The following is a 25,968-nucleotide window of genomic DNA, read 5'->3' as shown; positions in this document are numbered from 1 at the left end:
AAGAAAAGATGGGATGAAGCGAAAGAGTTCTGAATGAGACAACCTTTTAGGGTGCTCACAATGGGAAGAAGGCCAAGGAAAGTGGGAGAAATCCTTGCAGCCTGGCCTGATCGTCACCACAATAAACACAACCAGAGGAGACCGCGGGCTGGGATGAAGGGTTCAGGCTGTGGGCTCAGGCAGATGTGGGTTAGAAGCTGGGCTGGTCCAGTTATAAGCAGTGTGAACCTGGGCGGCTAATTATGTATCTTTCTGTGATGAATAGGAATTTTAAGAGTACTTAGTTCACAGGGTGCACGTGAGAACAAACTGTACTAATATATGTGGGAGTACCAAGCCCAAGTCTGGAAGAAAGGCACTTTCAACAAATTTGCTGTTGATAATACTACTACTTCTAATACCATTACTATTGGTGATGTTAGTCATTTCAAACGTATAAAAATCTGTGACAATAGGAATGTTTAAGATTTTGGATCAAATAAAGAAACGCACTCATTTACTGAAAACGGGTAGATTACCTACCATCATCCTGTGTTGAGTGTTCCCTCTTCAAAATAATTTGTAAGTAATGTGCCTAAATACGGAATTACTTGACAAAGCTGGGAAAAGGTGAGGGGGGGTAGAGTTGGGAAACCAGCTAGCATTAGTTAGCCCTTAAACTATGAAATCTGAAACTAAGAACACACATTTTCCCCGACAGCTATAAATACAAAAATACTAAAATTGAGATGAAAAAGTAAACTACCATGTAAGAGAATTAACCCTAACCATTCCCACTGGTAAACAAATTATTGCTAGATGTTTTTTTTTTTTTATCTATATAGTTCTATGGTGGGAATGGGAAACGAATATGTAAAAATGTAAAGGCATGATTAAAAAAAAAAAAAAGCTACAGAGTATCTACCAAAATGTCAACAGTTGTTATCTCTGTAAAATGACATTGCAGGAGATATGATTTCTTTTGTCTCAGCTTTCTTAGCTACATCTTCTAATTTTTCTCCAATGAACATGTAAAGTAATTGTGCAGTAGAAAATGCAAAATTATTTGGTATTCAGTTTTCAATGGAAAACATCTGAATGACACCCAAGCCTCACACAGAGCTAGCACTGAGGATTTCACTCTTGGCTTTGGCACATGGGGGTATTTTGCAGGCACTAGTGGCATTAAGTGCCTGTCTAGGTACCTCTTCCAGCACATTCCGTGGCCATCTTCTAATTGTGCCACAGTCTCTTTGCCAATATTTTATAGTAGTTTCCCAAAATGCACCAATGGCTAGTTATATCCACACACTGGAGGACCTTCTAAAATTCTAGCTTTAAAACTTTTTTTAATCACTTTTTTTTTTCCCTGTTTCTAATTCTTCAGAAACTTCCCAGCCTTCCACAAATCAAGTCAGGCCACAAGAATCAAATACTATCTCAGACTGGAACCTAAACAGGGGACTTGCCAGACAACAGCCTAGGGAAGCTATTGGTTATGTGTAGCGTGTAATTATTTGCTGTCCTGGTTCTAGGTACTAATCCCATGGAAATTACACAGGGAGGGCAGCATGGAGCATTGAGACATAAAAAATCGTTGCCATGTGTAAAAACTTAGATGTTAAAAAAGAAAAGGCAGGCACAAGAATTTAGCCAGAAAAAAAAAAAAATAGACATGCCAATAAAAAAGCTGCTTCTTAAAATTTGGCTGGCAGCGTCCTTCCCCTCCCCAATGGATACTCTTAGTAAAGAAAACATGGTAGATTTTTCTTCTCCCTTGCCTGTATTTGATTTCCAATTAAAAGTAAATATAAACTGAAACACCACCTGGATTTTAGCAAAATCCAATCCCCGCCCTCCCCCTCCTCCTTTTTCTTAAAAGAAGAACCTGGGCTTACATATACAAACATTTTGCTAAATGACCCGTGGCAAATTGCGTAATGCCAGTAAAAGTTGTGTTTTTTAAGTTATGAGCCCCAAAGATTTTATCTGAAATAAAACGCTGATTCAATTCAGATTCTGGAGGCAAACTGTGTCCCCTTAACTCTGCCTGTAAATTTAAAACATTTGTGTGAGGGGCCCCTTCAGTAATGTTGCTAGCAGGTATGGAGGAGAAATTCTGTATTTATTAGGATGTGAGTTTTCTTTTCTAGAACGGTAAATTGGGGCACTAACTGCCTACAAGAACTGATTCTCTGCAGTCTTCATGTAGTTGTCGGTTTCTAAATGAAGAGTTTTGGTTGTCGAACAAGCCTGTGTGCTTATTCCAATTAATTGTCTCAGTGAGGGAAGACACAAGAATTCCCCTATTCATGGAGGAGGGTTACCTTGGAGGTCTCCAGCTTGAATGTCTACAGTGTTCTAAGGTGATTGGATTTGAATATGAAGTGGCTGGAGTAGCTTAAAGAATGGAACAGTCTGGGGACTTTCCTGGTGGCGCAGTGGTTGAGAATCTGCCTGCCAATGCAGGGGACATGGGTCGAGCCCTGGTCTGGGAAGATCCCAGATGCTGCGGAGCAACTAGGCCCGTAAGCCACAACTACTGAGCCTGCGTGTCTGGAGCCTGTGCTCCGCAACAAGAGAGGCCACGATAGTGAGAGGCCCACGCACCGCGATGAAGAGTGACCCCCGCTTGCCGCAACTAGAGAAAGCCCTTGCATAGAAACGAAGACCCAACACAGCCATAAATAAATAAATAAAAATACATAAATAAATATTAAAAAAAAAAAAGAATGGGAACAGTCTGGAGAAGCAACTTGGATCTCCCCGACCTCTATCTTTGGGTCCCTAAGATGTCAGCCAAGCCTTTATCGTGTCCTCAAAAGGCACTGAACAAGGACAATAATGGTGTTGTGAGCACATTTTAAAGGGCTAACTACCGTGCTAGGGCCTTTATGTATATTATTTTTCAGTGTATTCGTCACATAAACCCTCTCTACAAGTTATTTCTATTGCCCCATTTTACAGATGAGAAAAGTGAGGCTCAGAGAGATTGGCATAACTCGCTCAACTTCCCGCATTCAGTAAGTGCTGGAGTTGAGTTTTAAACCATTGTCAGTAGCATTCCAAAATGTCTCAAATGAAATGTTCCTCCTACCTTTTCTAGTTCCCTAGGGCAGTGAAATAAATCTCAAGTGGAAACAGCACACATTGAGTAAGCAACTAGGTATATTTGTATATGACTGTCACTACAATACGGGACAAAGTCCAAACAAACAAGGAAGGAACTTTGAATAGGGGAGCAGTGGAGAAACCTAAGTGCATTTTTTTTTCATCTATAGTCTTTCAATTGACAACAGATTGACTTTTGTCACACACTGATGGTGGTATACAAGGATGGCTAGTGGCTGTCAAATTTGTTGGTGGAAGCACTAGAAGTTGGTGGAGAGACAGCACTAGGGAGAAGACGTGTCAGTGAAAACACAAACGTGTCATGGGAGAAAATCTTGTAACTACAAAAATTTATCCCTTGAATTCTGTACAAAAATTTTTTAAAATATAAATATGTAAAAGATATACTTATATATTTTATTTATATTATTTTATAAATTTATATTAAATTTGTATTATATTTATATAAAATACTATATAAATATATTGCATAAAATACATATAAATCTTGCTCAAGGGACAGGTATTCTCTGCCATTTCTATACACTCACAAAAGTTTTCAGTGTGAATGTGCATTACATAATAACTTTTAAATTATAAAAGCAATAAATATCACTGCAGAAATTTTCGAATATACAGAAAAATGAAAAGTATACAAAATAAAGTACAATCCCATAACTTGAGGACACAGGGAGTGGGAAGGGTAAGCTGGGACGCAGTGAGAGAGTGGCATGGACATGTATACACTACCAAACGTAAAACAGATAGCTAGTGGGAAGCAGCCGCATAGCACAGGGAGATCAGCTCGGTGCTTTGTGACCACCTAGAGGGGTGGGATAGGGAGGGTGGGAGGGAGGGAGACGCAAGAGGGAAGAGATATGGGGACATATGTATATGTATAACTGATTCACTTTGTTATAAATCAGAAACTAACACACCATTGTAAAGCAATTATACTCCAATAAAGATGTTAAAAAAAAAAAAGTACAATCCCATAAACATACAAAAACTACTGGTAACTTTTTTAATGGGCTTTTTCAGGTTTTTTTCTCCCACCAATTACTGTACTATAATGTTTTAAGTTAAAAACATTTATAATTGATAAAGTTATTAAATATTCTATAAGTGTGTGAGTCTTAATGGGTACTTATTACTTCTAACTTATGTATAACCATTTATTTAACCTTTCTTCTAATGTCAGTGATTTAGGGTATTTTTTATTTTTCGTATCATAAATACTACCATATCATAAATACTACCATAATGAACATCTTCAGGTATAAATCCTTCCGTTTGCTTCACATTATTTCTGTCACATTATTTAGTGTCACATTATATAGTGTCACATTATTTCTGTAGGTTAAATTCCTAATGATGATGATGATGCTAAAGATAAGAATACCAGCAGCTAACACTTACAGACCCATATACTCAGAATATTAAACGCTGATATCATCCCCATGTGACGGATGTGTAAACTGAGGCGCAGAGAAATTAACTGACTTGTGCAATCACCAAACTAGTAAGTGGCAGTGCAGAGTCATGACTGAGGCCAAACAAGCTGGCTCCATCATTTATGCCTTTAGATGCTCTGCCTTTTCCAGTGGTTATCAAGTGTGCCCTAGCCAGCAGCAGAGAATGGGTTAGAAGCACCAGAAATGCAAATTCTTGGGCCCCATCCCAGATCTACAGAATAAAGTACTCTGAGGGTGGGTCCTGCAATCTGCTTTAAGACGTCGTCCTCTAAATGATTGCCATACCTATAAAAAGTTTGAGAACTGCTGCTGAATGCTATACAATTGCTCAGTAAAAGCGTTACCCTGAATCAAAGGGTGTGACTGTTCTAAGCCTCCTGCTACACAACACTAAACTGTCCCCAGAATGGGCTACACAAGTTTATATAAGCCACATAAGGGGGTGCCAGGGCTGTATGCATCATTTACTGTAATCTTTGCTAATGTGGTCAAAGATCTTCCAACTAGTATATAGTGTTCTTCAGTTAGAAAAGTTCAAGAGGATGTAAACCTGGTGAATGCCTATGAATAAACATAAAATGACTCTCAGGACCTGTGCAGAGTGCTTTATATGACCTTATTTTCCAAAGTTTCCTTCAGAGCTGGCATTTATAGTGCTACATTTAAGATATCCAAGAACTAATCCCAGGGACACATTGGTAAGCATTTAGAGCCAAAAGAGGAAACCTTTTCCAAATTAGAGATAGGTTACCAATACACTTAACATTAATTAAACATAGAAAAATTTGGAAACATTTGTCAAAACACTGAACCAGCTAGCAAATCTAATTAACATGCAGTATGGGCTGTAGAGTGTTTTAATTGGGGGTGGGATGCACATGAAACTGTAATTGCAAAATTACACAAACACACACGTATACACACACTTTTCAGAGTGAAAGGTGCTCAGGTTTCATCAGATTCACAAAGGAGGGGCCTTAAAAAGGTGAACAATATAAGAATCATGGAATTAATGATATGACCTAGGGCAGAGAAACCCACCTACCTGGAAGAGTAAAGAGATTTTTCACTAATTGGGAGATCCTGCAGAATGATAAGTCACCTGATAACAAACTTAAAAATAGAAACAAACAAGAAGGTAAGAAAGGAAAGAAGAAAGGCAGAAGGGAGAAAATACCACGCCAGTGCATTTTCTAGGAAAGACCGTCAGTTCATTAAAATAGCTGCATTGAGTAAAGATCTTCAAATTTGACAACTATTTTAAAATAAGGTACTATGGTTTCAGTTGTTCTAGCTATATGATGAATAGAGGTGAATGAGCTAAAATTCAATATAAAAGTATGTGAAATACGGACACCACCAACCAAATGACCAGCCTTGTCAGCTCTCATCTAATCTCTGGAAATCATACACTCAACTCAGGCAATGGTCTGTGTAAACAGATAGGCCCCGGACCATTTCCTGGAGACCAATCAACTCAGATGCTGGCATCCAGCATAAAATGACCTCTACTTACCATATGCCTCCAGGTCTTCCACAATAGAAAACCACCCTTGCTTCTCACCAAATTAAAAATGACAAAATGGCAAAGATACACCTCTTGGCCACTTAGTATCTAAGTCATAAGCCAAATCCACATAGCTCAGTATATAACCTTCTATTCATCATCTCCTGACTGAAAGGGTTAAACTAAATCAGCTGGTGTGCACATACTGAGTTACTGTTTCCTCAGTTTTATCAGTATCTTCAAAAATTCCACCAATACAGACACAAATAAACTCTTCCTCTCTGGGTTACTGAAGATTTATTGCTTAAATCAAGTTATCTGTCGATTAATCAGTTGCATCTCTTCCACAGCTTATCTTCATGTGCTTTGAAATTGTTACTAGTATTTAATGCACATGTTTAGGTCTTGTTCTAGTCCAATTAGCTCATGAACTTTACGAATGCAGGGAGTTATTGAGGACATTTCTTTGCATCTTCTAGCCAACCAAGAGACTACGAATGTAAGATATGCTACTTTCTAATGCGAATTTTCTTTGGTAGGAGAACCACGGCCAAAGATGTCTGCTCTTCAAGTGACTCCTTCAGTGTCCCACCCTCCATTTTCTTAGTAGGCTGGCTGATGATTCTTCTAACCACCAACTGTGCCAAAACTTTTCATTTGTAAGATGCACACAGTTAAAGGATTAGAAAGCAACCCTGCAGGTATGTGACAACTACCCGTTAATTTACCATTTTAGAAAATGCAAAAGAAGTCTTAAACTATGAGATATATACATATATATGGATACTTTAGAAAAAAAGGAGGGAATGATCCTTCAGTTTTGTTACTTGACAGTAAGAATAGAAGGTTCTGGAAGCCAAATCTTGCCACGTCTGCCATTCACTAATCCAGGGGGTCAACAAACTTTTTCCATAAAGGACCAGGTAATAAGTATTTTAGGTTTTGTGAGCCATACATTCTCCGTTGCAACAACTCCCCTCTGCTGTGGTAGAGAGAAAGCAGCTGTAGACCACAGAAAAAAGGGGCATGGCTGTATTCCAACAGAATCTTTATTTCAAAGAATAGGTGGCAGGCCAGATTTGGCCTCTGCCTTAGTCCACCGACCCGCAGTATGGTCTGCAGGTTCAACACAATGCTTTATACCTAGAACTTACCCAAAAAAGGTAATGGGTAATGAATGGCTGAGACAAGTTTAAAATAATTCCAGAACGCAATCTTGACAATTATAATTGTGAATCACTACATTACAGGATATCATCTTGACAATTATAATGGGGAATATCGCATACCCAGTTTATGCATGATGCCTTTCTTTCCCTCTTACAGCATATTAATGGTACAGTAAGTCTGTATATAAATGTCCATAACATATCCGTAGAATACACGGCACAAACTTTGTGTTTTTAAGACAAGTGTAAATCTAACGAAATAAATCAGCAGATCATGATAAAAATGCATGTTGCCAAGGCATTTTCACTTAGTACCTTGGCATGTTGAATTTCTATTGCGTGGAAATGGAAATATCATCACGAGGAGGGAAAAAAAATGAGGCAAGTTAAGCAATATTATCACAGTATTATTTATCATACACATTAGGACCAAAAATAGTCAGGAAAGAATGAGCATTATGTCATTCTCTCCCAGTCTTTAACCTTGAAAAGGGTGTTGAGTTCATAGAGAGGATAACAGGAGTCAATACAAGAGGCTATAAAGATGGAACTACTTCCTACCACGCAACCTTGAAAAAATAACACAATCATTACAACAATAAAAGGCTACTTTTGCCCTGTTCTAGGATGTTACGTCTTATTTTATTAAATTTTTCCAAAACTCTTTCTTCCTTTGGCTCTGAGAGGCCTGGCTCTGCTGTTGAGAAGCAAAAGACATTTTACGCACAATTTTCCCTCCACACTAGAAAGAGGTATACTGTGCCCTTCAGTGAACATAAAATTGATATTATCATCTCTTAGTTTATATCTCACTACTTAACCTTCAGATTAAAAGTTATTGGATTTGAATGACTAAGACATCATGTCACCTTCCCTTCAATGTGGAGAGAGGGGTGTTGGGGGTGAGAGAAGGTACAGTGACAAAAACGCCGATTTCAGAACAGCTGACACTTGCCTCTCCTGACAAGCGACATGATTCTGACAATTACTTATGGTTGCGTGGATGAGAAAGGGTGTAATAAACAGTCTACTTTAGGAAACTCTGCGGAAGATGAATCTGCGTCAGGAAGTTCATTTTATTTTGGGTACAGTCTCAAAGGCACAGTCTAAAAATGGGGATACAGAGTTAATTCAGGGAGAACCTTAGGGTTACCAACTTCACAAAATAAAAAATCCTATCGCCTCCGAAGTCAGTATGTGCGCTGTCAGTTTATATAGAAGATACTGGAAAATACTCTCTCGAGAAGGATTAAAGAGAACAGAGCTTCCTTCCCTCCACCCACCTCTACCCAGGGCTCAACTTCAACTCACAAACAAGCCTTGCTCTCCCTCAGCAGTTGAATCTATACCCCCTAAATAGGTCTTCCAATAGCACCAACTGTTTAATAATTACACGTTGTATTTTTCCAACAAAGGAAACACAACAGGCACTCCCTTCACCTCAAAAAAACAAATTCATCTGAGAAACCTGTGTCAATATGAGACACTTTATCAAAGATCTAACTTGGTAGTTTTGTTCTCAAAGAGAGATAAGCGCATTCCCTGATCAGTAGGAACACAAGCAGTTTATCAGCACTTCCCATGTGACTTTTAGAAGATATACTCATTAGTAACTGGCAGAGGCTAAAGGGAAAATATTCGATAATTTTAATCTGAATAAACACATACAATCAAAGTAGCGAGTTTGAGTGACATAGGAGGGTGTCTCTTTTTTAAACAGCCTTGAAACAAAAGCGGGACTTTTCCAAAATAAATCCACCCTTTATTTACAAATTATGTTTGTGCCTTCTTTATCATATCATAATAACCGATTAGTAACAGGTAGAAAAGAGCTTGGCTTCTCCTCCCGTTGCCCTTCTCTCTTTGTTTCACGGTGCACTGTTTTGCCTGTCGTTCAGATTGGAAATCTTGAATCACCCCTCATAACTCCCACTTCTTGATGCCCTCACATCTCCTATTCCAAAAGGCACTGTCGATTTGCCAACATGCCCTTGAACGCTTGCTCGTGACCCAGGCCTTCCCTTCTCTTTCTGTTTCATTCATTCACATTCATTCACAGAGGCTAAGAACCACTCTCCGCCAGGTACTGTGCTCTGTGCTGAGGAATGAATATCAGGGGATGAGAAAGGCCTATGCCTGCGCTTATGGGGCTGACAGCTGACCAAGGGCTTCCAAGGCAGGAGGAGAAATGCAGGGAACAAGGCAGGGTCAACAACATGGTGCCCTCAATGACATAAGGCCTGGGTTGGTGTCCCACTGCTAAATCCAGGACCAAGTGCAATGGCCTCGTCACTACGATTCATCTCTCCAGATCTCTTTCCTTCCAAGCCAGGCTGGGTCCAACCTTCTTTTTTACCTTCAGTCCACCACCTCTTGGATGGTCTTTCTTTTCAGCTTGGAAACCTCCCCCTGGCTTAGGAACTCAAGCCTCCCGCAAACTGACCTCAGTTCAGCTTCTACCCACCTTCCCACCCCTCCAGGCTCACTTTTCAGGCTCCAGCCAAAGAGACCCCCAAGTGATGCTCCCATACTTTCCCAGCACCTCACATAGCAACGTGGTCCCCACATTTCGTCACACATAGGCATGACGCCATAGAGATGAAATGAAAATAGGCAAACAAATGAATAAATGAATTTCAAGAACCTGCAAGCTAAGAAACAAAGTTAAGACATGTTTTGCAGTCCATTTAGCAGCCGCCTTGAACCAAAGCTGAGGCCAGGCCAGCACGTGAAACTCTCTTCACCACATTTTCGTGTGAGAGAGGGGGAAAAAAAAATACAGTTGTATTTCCACGAACCAAATCAAACACAGTATTTAGCAAAGGGTCTCTGGAATGGTACAAGTAACACTTCATGATTACAATAGATGTGAGTTCAAAGACCAAGTGATGAAAAGAAACTTTCTAATACGGGGTTCAGTTCCCTATATAAACTTCCTTTTCTCCTGCTTCATCCACCACTTGCATTTATATTGCTACTCTACTTTGTCATAAAAGCAGTCACCTTGTAACCCTTTTTATCAAGCAATCTGTGCACTACCTAAAAGGACACTAGACTCCATCAGGCGAGCTATAGGTTTACATTACACAAACATACCAATTCTGCCTCTTCAGCACTAGTTGTCAATAAAGACAGGCACTTGCAAAACAGCAAAGTGGGTTGCTTGCCTTCAGAGAACAGATAGGAGCCTGCCAGTTTTGCAAAACAAACTCTCTGCAATCACGGAAGCTAATCTGTCAACAAATTACCATTAAAGTCATCCCTCCTGAAAGTTCAAAAAGATTTCTGATTAGACAAGAGATAGGGAGTATTTTTTTCTTTACTATTATTATGAGCTCACAGGTCAGGGCTGAAAATTACCTTCTCAAAGGAGCAATGCCTTTGCTTCAAGTCAAGAAGGTACACTTCACTCACAGTGAAATGCAGCATCTGGGTTTCTAGTACTACACTCTCTTATGTACACGACTCTTTTTTTTCTGGGCCATCTTAATTTTCAGTGGAGAGATTAATGACACACAACTGTTCAGAAATCAGAACTTGAAAGAATTTCATACAAGGCTCGCATCCCGAGTTACATAAATCTTTGACAACAATATATGGATGGAAGGCAGACCTAAACAACAGAGTAGAGAACTAAATTTAGCATTCAGGGGGAAAGATGCCTTTTCCAGAAACAGCCACAAAAGGAATTGAGAAAAAGTGCAAGTCTGTTATTGTTGTGGCTGCTTTTTCTTTATTTGTAGGAATCATCTGAATTCCTGTCTGTTCCGTTTCAATTTGTTTGATTTTCGCTAACATTTTGGTGGCATTGATTCCTACAAAATATTTTTGACCATCAATATTGTCTATAGTATTTGAACTCTACCTTGTATCCCAGAAGAGGCTATCTGAGCAGAGCAATTCCTTTAAATTTTTTTAATTTTATAATTGAAAACTATAGCTTGGTCTTCATCTATGAGTGGAGGAAGGCGCTGGCCCCTATCACAGTCCCCAGCCCCATGGGGGCACTTAATAAAGATGAATAATCTCTTCTTCTTCTGTACTTTCTTCTGAAAGCTTCCCTCTTGATACAAAGATGCTGAACATCTTTACCCTTCCAGGGGCGTCCAGAGACCCTCCCTTTCAGACACAGTCCCTGGCTGCTACAATGGGAATTGGAGGGGATTCCCTACAAAGTTCATAAGCAACCTTTTTCAAAGAAAAAGAGAATGGTAAGGCTGAACTGGCCACTGATACCTCATCTTTGCACCTACAGATACATACCTAATCACCTGGGCTTCCCTCTGTAGAAGGGTAAACAAGCAAAGGATGGCCACTGGAATTTAACACGGTCCCCCACAGAAAGATGGGAGGAGAATGAGAAACAAAGGGAGGGCCCCTATCATACGACCTTACGGCCCATCCACACACTGACAGCTATTTCTTCCAGGCATTGTTTTCTACAGAGGCACTTAAAATTTGAAATGTTGGTAGGACATTCTCCCTGTTCTGTTCGATATCCACTAGTAACTTCAGTCACAAAAACTAAAGGAAGGGATTCATTCTGCCATTTTGACAACAAAGAGAAGAATTTCTGAGCGTCTCTGGTCCTGTGTAATGACTCATCTTTTACCTCCTTCAATGGCTCATTGGCAAAATTCAACCCAGTGGATCCTCCTCCTTCTCGTTCATGATTTTGCAGAAGCTTCCTATCCTTTCTATTTCTTTTACCTCCTTAATAGTCATCGATTGTTTTTTTTCTTTTAAATTATTAACATGAAACGTGTACGTCTTTTGGGCTAAAAGGTCCAACACCTTAAACCAAATGTCAAAGAAGCAGTATGAAGCAAACACATCACTTGTCCACACTCGCCAAATAATATATCTTTGAATTCCATATTTAGTTTATTTTTTTTTAAATGTTCTTCTCACAAGACTACTTCTAAACTGCCCTTCTCATATAAAACGACAGCCACACCTCAGCACTCTAGCAAGCAAAGCTCTCCCTACACTGATCTGCAGACAATAAAAGTGCCAGGTGGTACCAAAAAAAAAAGAAAAGAAAAAAAGCCCATCATTAAATGGAATGTTGTTAAGAAATAGCTGTTTTATTTAACAGCTATTCATTTTTATTGAATAAACATTTTCTAGTATGCATTCTGTTAATTGACCTGACAGCATATGCTGTATATGGAGAAACTTCTAAACATTATGCTCTATGTAATATGCTTATCTGAAAAAGCTCTCATTTGCAGCAATATGGAAATAAAATCCTGCTTTCTAAAATTCAAGACTTTTAAAATGCATTAATCCACACAGTTTGTGAAATTGCTCTGGACATTTTAAAATCCTTTCTTTACAAAAGAAAGAAAAAAAAAAACTTTAGTAATTGGTAATAGTATTTGTTGCTGAGTTTCATAATGGAGTAGTCCATATCCAATACAGAACTTTCACAGACCTAGAAATGGGACAGGGATAATAGGAAATAAAAAGCAGTGATGGTACTGGGTAAAGAATTATTCAATGGCTAAAAGAAAATGTTCGGAAGCATTATCAAATTATATTATTAGAAAACTATTGTTATAAGAGTTTCATGCCCCAGATATAAGTAGAGTTGAAACATTACAGAGATAATACATTTAGTTCTGAGGAAGGAAGACAGTTTGCGAGTGTGTGGGCGGGCTCCTCCAGCTAATGGTAGCACCTCTCCTTGGCCGGTGGCTTCTGAGTGATGATGGCAACTTCCAGAAAAGAATCACCAACTCCACTGCCTAGAGGGTACAAGTCAGCAAAGGTACTGGGTGGGAACTCAGGCTGACTGCCGGGCTACAGGCTCCCTGACTTAGTAGCAATTCATCTCCCAGCAATCGTTACCCTTGTAGGAATATTGGCCACGGTTACCAGATCTGCTGATTTTTCAAGAGAAAATGTAAAAGCCAGATTTCTCCCATTTTTCTAGGTGGTCAACAACATAATTAAACACACACACACAAGTCTGTTTGGACCCAATTTAACCAACCTATAGACCAAACCCAGCACAGAAGTCACTCACTTCACAGCAAATCGTCGTGAAAGCTCTCCATCCTGAAAGGGCACTTGCTCTCATTCGTAATTATCTTTGGTAATATCGATCAAACACGGAGAGGCTTGCATTTCTGTATTTTAAATCCTGGCACTAGGTAAAAATTCTCCCTATATCGTCAATGATTGTACTGGTGCAACTGGAAAATCCTAGAACATTCAGTTTCATACACAGCAAAATTAACTCATTTTTATACCAAGTCCTTTTAAGCCAGATCTTTTTGTTCCATGGACTTCTAACATATTTTACAGTTCTAATTCTCTTCCACTGTCCTACATTAATCAAAGCTGTAACCCCTGTTGTCTTTGTACTACAGAGTCAGAATGTGCCCCTGGCGAGGAATGGGGGAAAAGTCAACAGGAATTAAATTTCAGTGCAACTGTTTACTCAACTGTGGCCTGCAGTTATTGAAATTTTATCCGTGGTTTTGTGTGACTACCGCAGTAATGAATTCAGCATGGCTGTGATTTTCTCATTGCTGGTATTCTCACTTCAAGTAAAAACCTGTAGAATAAAAATGACGAAAACAACCCATGTCCATCACGCTGACATTCGGATTTCTCCAAACTGTTTAATTGTAGCAGTTTTCAGTCTGTTAGAAAACTGATGATGCGAGTCCCGTAAAACTTTTTTCAATCCTGTCGGGGTTTTTTTCTTATTTCATCTACAGATTTTCTTTCCCCCCAACAACCTGTTAAGAGCCTCATCATACACTTAGGGAAGTCACACAGCTGTCAGTATTTTATTTTAAAAGACCAAAAAGGCCTGCCAACCACAATATGTGGGGTTTTAGCCACAATGATAGACCCAACTGCTTTCTTCCTTCCCAAAACATATCCTTGGCAATTAGAAATAAAATTGTTATAAAAATATTAAAAGCACTTCGAAGTACAATCAAAAGGTATTGACCTTTATACCAATAACCCATAACAACGTAATTTCCAAAGTGGTCACAGTCCAGATAAAGAGGGAAGACATGAATAACCAATTTTGCTACTGATGGTTTTCAAAGAAGATGCTGTTAAAATGCATGTATTCAAGTTTCTTCTGTGAGGTCAACTTGTGGTTGCTGCTCGTGGGGTCGGGCTGTGTGTGTGTGTGTGTGTGTGTGTCTGTGTGTGTTGGTGATATAAAAGTAAAGTTTTTGGCAGGCTTACAACTTTGAGATAGTGGATGATTTTCAGTTTTTCAAATAAAAATCAGAAGAAGTTAATTTTCATTTATCCAATTAACATAATCTAAATACTAATTACTCGGGGTTCATACCACATCAGTCAATAGCCCCACTTCAACCACTCCATAAAGAAACAGTTGAGAGGAGGAGGCCACAACAGTGAGAGGCCCGTGTACCGCAAAAAAAAAAAAAAAGAAACAGTTGACCTTGGCCTCTGTATGGTAAGGGCACAGAAAATGGCAAACCAAATTACCAACTATTTATTCTCAATAGAACCATAAACATCTGAGAATATCAAATGAACAAATACACAAACACATGGATACCTTTCTACCATATACTGATAGGTTTTGTTAATAACCGCATTGGGTGGAATTTGGCCATTTGCACTAATGCAAGTGCCCAAAATTTATACGCAACATACATCATAAATCCCAGCTGATGTGATGCCCAGGAAGCAGGCACTATCGGATTTGAGCTGCCACTAAAAGAGAGATCAAATCACTTCAAGTCCCCTGAATTAAGACCTTAGGCTTGTCTGTTAGTTTCCTTCTCTTTCTCTCTGTTGTATCTTTCCCCGACAGATTCCATTGTCCCATGCTGGTTCCACCAACTTCTGATAGACTAACAATCTAATGGTTCCTTATTTGTAAAAAATTCTTAGTAAGGAGAAAATAATACATGTTTTAGAGCCTGTCAAAGGCTATATCCCTAAAACAAGAAGGGACTGCCTTGGCTTCTCTGATATAGATTCCAAGAAAATGGTTTGAGAAAAGGTTTGTGTTTTTCTTTCTCTTCCCTCAACCCCCAGCAATTTCCGTTTCACTCAGAAAGTCCAAAGATGCACCATTCTTTTTACACCTTTTTCCAAATGGCACCATTACTTTGTACTGAATAAATGAATCAAACACTAAAATGCAACAAAAATCATCTGTTAGCATTAACAAAAACAAACAATATTTCCTAATTACAAGAGAGGCTGGGAAAACAATACTTATGTTCAAGCAAATGCTATTTACTTATTTGAATCTGCATCGACACTGGCCACACAATGCCATTTTCTGGGTCACACCCTTTAACATTTGGAAACATTTTACCAGTCACTCCCAGGTACCCACTTAAATGCCTACAAAGGATATAACAGAATGAATACATCGCAACTTACGTGCATTTTGGGGAGCCACCACTAAGAGAGAATTTAAAACATTAACAGGATTTAGTCACATACCAACTGCCATATGTATGTAAGAAGCATTTGTTAAGTGGCCCATCTCCCTAAATTCCTCCAGGTAGCAGCAAGCAGTTTCTTACACCGATGCCTATGTTATTGATGTCTTGTTATTTACCCAATTCTGCTTGGGTATTTCCATTTATTTCTATTCTCCTAAGTCACCTACTTTTCTCTCTTATAGCCCTCATTTCTCTTTTATCCTTGATCCCTTATTTTGTTTCTCTCATCATAAGGCTTAATAAGTCTATGTATTTATTTTTTGATTCAAGCACTGGGAACCATTTCTCCAAAGATTTGTTTTATTGCAAGTAGTTAAACTTTAGGCTGACATGTTAGAGGCTCAAAGGAAGTGGCCAGAGGTCCACCCAACCTCATTTTCAACCACCATTCCCCAAGACAGAGGGGGCTTCCTAGACTCTACTTCTCAAGCCCTTGGCGGTTCCGTCTCTTAAAGCCAGTCACTGGGGCCCTGGTGCGCTAGTGGCTTCAAAGACGGTGCTTACAGTCAGAGAGCCGGTGAGCACCAGACATTTCACAGCGGTCAAACGTCAGGGTAAGCAGTAGCATCGGCACCCACCGCCCTCCACAGCCCCCGCTCCAGAGCTCAGTACCTGCTGCTGCTGCACGTGGGCCAGATCGGCCGCCCCCACGTCCACGGCTGGCGTCTCCCCGTTGGGCCGCCCTTCCCGGAGGCCGCCGCACTCTAATAAGTGGTTGCCGCCGCTTGACCCATTCTGGATGGCTGAACCATTACTTTTCGTCTCAGTCCCAGATTCTTGCATCATGACTCAAAAACCTGGTAGAAGGATTTTTAGGAGGGAGCCGGGGAGAAAGAAAAAAGCAGCTGTTAGCACAGTTGCCGTACATGAGGAGAAGGGCCCTGCCTTCAATGTTGCCAAAATCTGTAAACAGTTGTCATTTCCTTTCACTCACGTTACCCCTTAGAAAAAATGGTCCAATGCCTAGTTTTTGAATACAGAACTGTAGAGCACAGGGAACTCTATCAGTATTCTCTAACAGCCTAGACGGGAAAAGAATCTGAAAAAGAACAGATGTATGTATATGGATAACTGAACCACTTGGCTGCTGTACACCTGAAACTGACACAACATTGTAAATCAACAATAGACCAATATAAAATAAAAATCGAATAAAAAACTTGAGAAAAACAAATTCAGGTTTTGTTCTGAGAACTAGTTTTGAGAACTAGTATTGTTCTCTATATGTTATCTTTTTCCCCTTAGGAGAAAACAATTATTTTCAGGTGAACCTAGAATTTATGGTTGAATTTCCATGATTACATCTGGATGTTTTGCTCAAAAACTGGTAAGTCATTCTGTTCAGCATATTAAGTGTAACATTAAATTTTAGTATGTGCAGTCTCTGTGTGGTGTGTTACACTCTTAGAGAAATATTCTCCAAATTCAGTCTATCAGGAGATGACGCACATTACCAATAGGTCCCCCTGAGGTAATTTGTGCTGAAAACCCTTACACTCAAAACCCAAAAAGCATTTTACAGATTCACACTCCTTGGACTCATTCAGGTATTGAAACTCTTCAAAAGTGGCCTTTCCAATAAGATAGGCCTCTTTGAGGGAGAGGAAAAAAAATTCCCCACTTTTCAGAAGCTAAACAAATTCAGACTCTTATCTTTGCCTTATGGTTAAAATTCTCCTGAGAAGTCCCATTCAAAGTTAGGTGTTTCTCATACTGGATTCCTAACCTCTAGCTTGGTTTAAGGCCTGAAAGGTCTGGGCCTTCTTATGTTTGTTTTGGAGAAAATGTCGCCTAGGCAGACCAAAGAAAAGTTCTGAATCTGAAAGTACTAAACATCAAATTTAAAAAAAAGGGAGATATATATAGTAGTCCCCCCTTATCCACAGGGGATACGTTCCAAAATCCCTAGTGGATGCCTACTGAATCCTATATATACTATGTTTTTTCCTATACATACATACCTAAGACAAAGTTTAATTTCTAAATTAGGCATGGTAAGAGAATAACGATAATAACTAACAAGAAAAGAGAACAATTATAACAATTACTATAATGTAAGTTATGTGAGTGTGGTCTCTCTCTCTCAACATATCTTGCTAGACATATTTAATGTCTTTTCCGTCTTAAATAAGCACTTATCACGCACTATGGCCATAACTTTTGCCACTCGAGGTATGAGAGCAAAACTAGCATGAATTTCTTTTTTCTTGGTTCGTTCTTTCCATAGATCTTAGCAACTTCACCACGTGATTTTTTTTTCTTTTCTTATTATGTTGAGAACTTTCACCTTCTCTCTCTCTCTTTTTTTTTTTTTTTTTTTTTTTTTTTTTTTGTGGTACGCGGGTCTCTCCCTGTTGTGGCCTCTCCCGTTGTGGAGCACAGGCTCCGGACGCGCAGGCTCAGCGGCCATGGCTCACGGGCCCAGCCGCTCCGCGGCATGTGGGATCTTCCCGGACCGGGGCATGAACCCGCATCCCCTGCATTGGCAGGCGGACTCTCAACCACTGCGCCACCAGGGAAGCCCTCACCTTCTCTCTTAAAGGAGGCACTTTATGGCTTCTCCGTGGCACATCCAAATTGCCGGCATCACTAGTCTTATGCTTTGGGGCCATCATTAAGTAAAATAGATGTTACTATTTTACTTAAGGTGTAATAGGTGAACACGAGCACTGCGATACTAAGACACAACCGAGATGGCTACTAAATGACAAATGGGTGGGAAACACTGGACAGAGGGGTGACTCCCAGTGGGTTGGAGCAGGATGGTGAGACTTCATCACGCTGAGAATGGTGTGGAATCTAAAACTTAAGAACTGTTTATTTCTGGAACTTTCCATTTAATATTTTTGGATTGAGGGTAACAAACCTCAGAGAGCAAAGCTGTGGATGAGGGGGGACAACTGTTAAGTCCAAGGCAAGTCGCTAGAGAATATGGCCTTTGTGTAAATACATTTCGCACTCCTTGTTGCTCTCTGGGTACAAAACCATTATCCCAAGGAGGCAATTCAGCTCTCAGTAAAGATGCCCGATTATGACAAAAGGCAATATTTGCTCATATCAATTTTGACCACCTACTGATCACCAGTGCTGTGCTAGTCCCGACTGCAGGTGATGTATATGTATTCTCCAATTTAGTTCTCAGGACAATTCCTAGCCCCAGTTTCTAGATGAGAAAACTAAGGCTCTGTGAGACTTATTTTAATTTGCCCAGTAAATACCATAGCTACTAGTGGTGGAACCAAGATTTGGACAAATTCAGTTTGACGTGTTTTCTTAAAGTTGAGGTGAGGCGGGGGAAGGCAAACAGTGAAGATGCCAGGGTCACACTTCAAGTAGAGAGGCCAGAAAAAACAACAGTCACTCAAGGAAGATGGTAGCTCATACGTCCAAGCTGAGAAATGCCCGTATAATGAAGACTTCAGTAAAAGGTGAGACACCAATCCTAGATAAAAAGGGGCGGGATAAATTGGTTGGGAGACTGGAATTGACAACCACACACTACTATATATAAAATACATAACTAATGAGGACCTACTGTAGAGCACAGGGAACTCTACTCAGTGCTCTGTGTTGGCCTACATGGAAAAAGAATGTAAAAAAGAGTGGATGTATGTATATGTAGAACTGATTCACTTTGCTGTACAGCAGAAACGAACACAACATTGTAAGTCAACGATACGATTTTTATATTAATAAAAACTCATTTAAAAAAGAAGGGCAGGGCCTCCCTGGTGGCGCAGTGGTTGAGAGTCCGCCTGCCGATGCAGGGGATACGGGTTCGTGCCCTGGTCTGGGAGGATCCCATATGCCGCGGAGCGGCTGGGCCCGTGAGCCATGGCCGCTGGGCCTGCGCATCCGGAGCCTGTGCTCCGCAACGGGAGAGGCCACAACAGTGAGAGGCCCGCATACCGCAAAAAGGAAAAAAAAAAAAAAAAAAAAGAAGGGCAGAAAACTTCTAAACAAATTGATTCAAATCACGGAAAGACATATGTACCACCAGTGTTGCAGATTTCTCCCCCCACGCGTGAAATACGTGACAACAGGGGAATTCAAACACTCTGGGCATCTTTAGAGGAGGTTGCCTTTTAATGCTAGGACTGGTTTTAAGTCTCTTTTCTATAAACTCGTACAAAAACACAAATGGAAAAATTAAAGCAGAAAAATTCCTATCCGTCTTTATTTCCTTTCAGTGCATACTGTTATCCAATGTAACTACAAACTTCATAAACCAAGAAGACATATCTTTTTTTAAAGTTAATCCAATACTGAACTGGATTAAGAATGGCATTTTTTGTTAACAGGTGGGAAACAAACTCAGACACAACAGCTGATTCACTCTCGTCTCTTTAGATCAGATATTTCAGTGATTAGAGTCCTTTGAAAACTGTGTTCATATTCTTACTGTCTGCAGAGTAAAGAATCTACCAAAAAACAACTAAAACTTTCTCCAGTATGCAAGAACCAGGTAAAATGCAAGTACCTAGTTTATCACCAATAAATAAATAAATAAATAAATTTGTCAAACGTAGGTACTTTTCCCCCCAACATTTTAGTTTCTCGGCCACAAACTTGCCCATGTATATAGAAGCTAAGGAAAAGACAGTGTTTAGGGATTTAAGGAAGAGAACAGCTGTCTTAGTGGTGAGCAAGGAAACCCATTTAATTATTAGGATATATCACAAGCATAACTAAAGAAAGAAGAAAAAAGTTTTTAACCTTCCAGAAAGCCTATCCATTACAGGGGTTTCCCACCCCACAAAGACAAAAACATTGTCTATACCTAAACTCTATACCTGCCCTCAGAATGGGGCATATTTAGCCAAACAGCCTGTCCTCAGGGGGCAGAGCTACAGGTAAAATGCTGCTTTCAAACCACGTGACCATGAGGACCCCAAGACAGGTGTCGGTCGAAGAGTCCCCGCTCCTGTTTCCGGAGTTTGACACCATCATGGTGGGTGGGGTAAGAACTATCCCCAGTGCACAATTTGATGAGAAGGGTTTGGTCCATGCAGTTCCAAAGAAGACTGCCAAGTCCTCCAGCACAAGTTTTGCAGGCATCAAGCCAAGCAGCTTGGCTTGCGAACCAGGTTTGTGAGAGTGCAGGCTTTGGGACCAAAATTGCATAAAGGATTATTTTGGTCCGAGGATGTCCTTAATTAGTCAAGTGCTAACAGTAGTATGTCAGTTGGAAGATTTAAATTTTCCCATAATCTCCCACACCAATCAGGAGAAAACAGGTTTTTTGAAAAGCACATGTGAAAAATGAGGAGTGTCGATGTCTAAGAACATTTCTAACAATATCTGGGGCTGGCAGTTTTTCTTTCTATGGAATGTTCCAAGCCATTTAATAAGCCTTTATATCTGTGTCATGCTGCACAAACTACAAAGCCCTCTTATGGATTTTTCAAACGCAGAAGAATTCTCTGAGGGAGAAAAAGCGGGGAATGCTATTCCCATTTTACAGATAAGAAAACTAAACCTCAGCAGGTTAAGGAAGAGATGCCGCCAGAATCACTCCCCATTGCAGACGTGAACTTGTCTGTTCAAAAAACGGTGAGGGAATTTCCAATTTGCAAAGTCCTGTGCTAGGTGGCGATGCAAAGTACATCGACGGAAAGAAAACAAAGTCAAAACCCAAAAAGACAACAATGAGGGTGGCAGGTAGACAAAGAAAAGCATATAAAATACAAAGCTGAAAGTGTCAGCATTCTTTAGCGAACCACTGTATTTGTCTCTTTCTATTGAGTTTTACAATTTTAGCATCACCTAAAGCAAGTCATGGGAGAGGCATATGTGTTTTCTAACCTAGCATGCTGGACCCTCTATTCTTCCGTGCTTGTCCCAGGCACCCAGTGTGCATAATGTCCGCTTTCCTCTGGGACACCCTAAAATCAATGAACTGCTTTGCTCGTGACAAATTGAAAACAACAAATAGCGCACAACCATCCGAAGTGCCTGAATAGGAAAGACATGCCACCTGGAGGGCACGGCCATGCCATACCCACTCATAAGTCCTTTCTGGAGAAACAAAGCCCAACCTTCCTCTGACTTTCTCTATGGCTCCTCTGAAGGCGCGGGGCGTGTTTAAATCACATATGATCCATTCAACACAACCTCACAAAAGCTGATGCTACAAATCCCACAGATGTCGGAAAGCTTAAGGAAGCCAAAATGGCCTGCTTCTCGTCTTGCTTGGAAACATTACAGAGCTACTGATTTCAAAAGATCGATTTTTGTGCTGGAGGGACTTGTCGGAAGGATAAGGACTGAGTTTAGCGTGCTTATTTATTGTCGTTGCCAACAGAGCTGCTCTCTGGAAGTATTCTGGAAAATTCATAATATCCTGGCCAATATATTTATAGTAAATGAAAGCAATGCTTTCTTATTATGATTATTTCCTTGGTTACAGTGTTGATGCTGAAAATTTAAGGAAAATAAAGCCCTTGTTATCATGCTTGTGAAAGATGTTAAGCTAACAAAAAGTTCAGTCTTGATTCCAGGGCAGTTAATTAAGGTTGACCAAGTCAGGCAGAAGTAAATTAACTTGGCTGATCAATTATTTATATGAAGCAGAATAAATGCCCTTAAAGAACTTGGTCTGTTCATGAAAGGATGTGAAAATTAAACTAAACATAGTTTTGTAAAATATATTTCTACGTCTATGGGGAGAGGAGAAGAAAAGTTAATGGTGAAATCACTTTTTAGGAAAATGGTTAGAGTGATTACACGGTCCTCCTCCACCCAAAAAAGAAAAATCCTCTTTCTCATTGTTCATCCATGTGTGAGGACAGGAGGAAAATGGCCTGCATGTTGAAGAGATAACAGAAGCTCTGAGGAAGAAAAAAAAAAAAAAGAAGGAAGGATGGAAAGGTGGAAGAAAGGAAGGAAGTGACGGAAGAAAGGAGGAAGTGGGGAGGAAGAGGACAACTCTAAACACGGAGAGACTACGTGAATTCCTACACAAGCATCCCTCAGAGACGTGGCAGGTTTAGCTCCAGACCACTGCCACAAAGTGAATATCGAACAAAGTGAATACCGCAATAAAGCGAGTCACAATTTTTTTTGCTTTCCCAGTGCACATAAAAGTTATGTTTCCGCTATACTGTAGTCTAATAAGTGTGCAACAGCATTATGTCTGAAAAACAAGGTACATCCCTTAATTAAAAAATACTTCATTGCTGAAAAATGCTAACCACCATTTGAGCCTTCAGGAAGTTGTAACCTTCTTTGCAATAGTCATATCAAAGATCACTGATCATAGATCACCTTAACAAATATAACAGTAATGAAAAAGTTTGAAATCTGGCAAGAATTACCAAAATGTGACACAGAGACACCAACGGAGCAAATACTGCTGGAAAACACGGGGCCGACAGACTTGTTCGACACAGGGTTGCCACAAACCTTCAATTTATAAAAAAAGAAAAAAAGAAACATGCAGTATCTGTGAAGTGTAATAAGGCGAAGTGCAATAAAAGAAGGGGATGTCTGTATTCTGGAAATCCTGAACACGTTCTGACTCCATCATCAGTTATACTCCACACAGGGTTTGCAGACGGGTCAAGAAGGAGGGTGGGAGTCAGGCTAGCTCTTGTTCTAAAGAAGTACTCTTTGGGATTTCCCGGATGGTGCAGTGGTTAAGAATCCACCTGCCAATGCAGGGGACATGGGTTCGATCCCTGGTCCGGAAAGATCCCACATCCGCGAAGCAACTAAGCCTGTGCACCACAACTACTGAGCCTGCACTCTAGAGCCCGTGAGCCACAACTACTGAGCCTCTGCGCCACAACTACTGAAGCCCACGTGCCCAGGAGCCCACGTGCTGCAAATACCTAAGCCCACACGCCTAGAGCCCGTGCTCCACGACAACAGAAGCCACCGCAATGAGAAGCCCACGCACCGCAACGAAGAGTAGATCCCGCTCGCCGCAGCTAGAGAAAGCCCACGTGCAGCAATGAAGACCCAATGCAGCCAAAAATTTTAAAAAAAAGAAGTACTCCTTAAAATCCTCATGTTGCATCATGAAGTTTCAAAATCCTGATCATGTTCATGTGGTTCAGGAAAGAAGAAATAAAACCTGTCTGTATTAAGAATATAAAGACAACATGCACTTCTGGGTCTCATCAGGTAAATGATCCGGTTCCCTTTAAATGTGCAAACGATTCACCTGGCAACACGACACACACCTAGGAGTTTTAAGGTGGGGCTAAGGGGATCACCCCCCACCCCATCGTAGTTCAGTGGGGTGGCCTGGGAAACTAAACCACCCGGTACTCTTACTTACTCGCATTCAAGTCAGGGAATCAAGCCACAGAAAGCATCCAGATGGAAGTCAGAGCCTCTCAGTAGAAGGCTTTACATTTCCTAGGGTGAGACACATGCTTTTCAATCGTTCACCCTTTACCTGGCAAGATGCTACTGGGGCAGGTGGCAGTGAGGAGATGAAGGGCTGGTGGAGGGGATTACAAGTGAAATGTAGGGGTTAAGGAAGCGGGTGATGGAGGGGCCTCTACTGGCCCCAAGATACTGAATGACTGCCTCCAAGTGATGGGCTCACAGCATACTCTCAAAGATCAAACAAGAAGTGGGGGGGGGAGGAAGAAAAGAACAGGTGAAACAGAGTGACCACAGTTGATTATTTTCTCATCCAAGAGCACGTCCGCAAGCTGTCAATGAACCCTTCAGACACCACCGTCTGTCCGTCCGCTGCCCCCACTAGCAGGAGTCCCATTTCATGGAAAGACCATCCAAGAGCCAAGTTTAGGAAGAGAAGTCAGGGTGCTGACTATGCTGTGAAGGCACCATCTTCCAATACCAAATTTTCATAATTATAACAGAAAGGCGTAAAATTTTCTAATGCATGGCAGTTCAAAAAGTAATCAAGGGAAGGAGCCGGAGGGCTATTTTAATATATGCAAAGCTAGTGACCCACAGTAAATGGGAAGTAAGCCACAATGAATACAAAGTAATGCACACAGACTGAAGTCCTGGTCTGATGAGAGACGGCTAAAATTAACACCCAATTAATTTCCGAATTGACAAACAAATGAAACCCATAAATCTACTTTCTCATTAATTTTCTCGTGGTATAATTTAAAGCAGTAATATGAGGGCAAAAACTGAGCATTATCCATCATAAATACCAAAAAGATAGCACTGTAACACCATAAATTATGCATATTACCTGTTGTTAAAAATGATTTATGAATTATCAACTTTATCATGCACTGTAGATATCTAGATCTATCTTTAAAAATCTGAAATTTCTTCTTAAAGAGGAAAAAGTTCAGGAGCAATGAAATGGTCGAAAGCATGTTTAAAAAAAAAAAGTGGGGGCTTCCCTGGTGGCGCAGTGGTTGAGAGTCCGCCTGCCGATGCAGGGGACACGGGTTCGTGCCCCGGTCCGGGAAGATCCCACATGCCGCGGAGTGGCTGGCCCGTGAGCCATGGCCGCTGAGCCTGCGCGTCCGGAGCCTGTGCTCCACAACGGGAGAGGCCACATCAGTGAGAGGCCCACGTACCGCAAAAAAAGAAAAAAAAAAAAAAAAAAAGGGCCACTTATTTAGTCATATGGGAGGATCAGGGCAAAATTGGAATCTTCATAGATCTTAGGTTAGAATGGACTTGAGTATCATGCAGGTGATGGGGTGGGCCTCTCAGGGAGGAGAAGAAATAAATAAGCTCCAGGAGCACCCCTCCAAGGAGGCATTGGCATTTGTGTGTTAAAGGAGCTACCCATCCCTCTGCCCTTCAAGAATGCAGGAAATGCAGGGTTTGGTGTGAAAGAGGAATGGGTACAGGCAACAGTATGGTGGATACATCTCAGGGAGCCAGAATCTGTAACAACAGGGATTCAGTGAAAAAAGGAATCCTCAGTTGGTGAGAAGTTTGGGATGAAAATTATGTTCATTGTTAATAAGGTAATAATTAAAAACAATAATACAGCAAAAATTAATAACAATGTAGCTCTCTTACCTTTACAGCTCAAAGGAGGGGAAAGAAAAAGAAATAGGAACTAGTTTCTATTTATCAATTGAACCAGAAGCACTTTATATTTATCAGTTAAATGGAAGAAAAAGCATTCAGATTAAAATGATTTCCTTCTGCACCTCTCCACCTCCATGTGTTTAATAAGAATTAAAAGCCAAAAATTCCTTTATCTCCAACTTGACTTTCAGACACGCCTTGTACAGAATAGGAATTCAATACATAATTGCTGAATTTTTAACTAAATGATTACACAACAGAAAAATCCAAGTCCA

General features: G+C 40.4%; 1 protein-coding gene across 8 annotated transcripts in view; it reads right to left on the bottom strand.

The window, feature by feature from the left end:
• The window catches only part of FOXP1 (forkhead box P1), a 595,227-nt gene that overhangs the window by 213,429 nt on the left and 355,830 nt on the right, over positions 1-25,968 (bottom strand). For all 8 annotated transcript variants that reach the window (XM_082637134.1, XM_082637141.1, XM_082637140.1 and 5 more), the window contains one exon: positions 16,319-16,503. In XM_082637134.1, coding sequence (XP_082493260.1) covers positions 16,319-16,492 — 174 coding nt within the window. In that variant the 5' untranslated portion in view covers positions 16,493-16,503. The remainder of the gene's footprint in view (positions 1-16,318; positions 16,504-25,968) is intronic.

Source organism: Mesoplodon mirus (genome assembly GCF_964341445.2).
Source record: "Mesoplodon mirus genome assembly, chromosome: 12".
Lineage (NCBI taxonomy): Eukaryota > Metazoa > Chordata > Mammalia > Artiodactyla > Ziphiidae > Mesoplodon > Mesoplodon mirus.
This window is presented reverse-complemented; position numbering and strand designations above follow the sequence as displayed.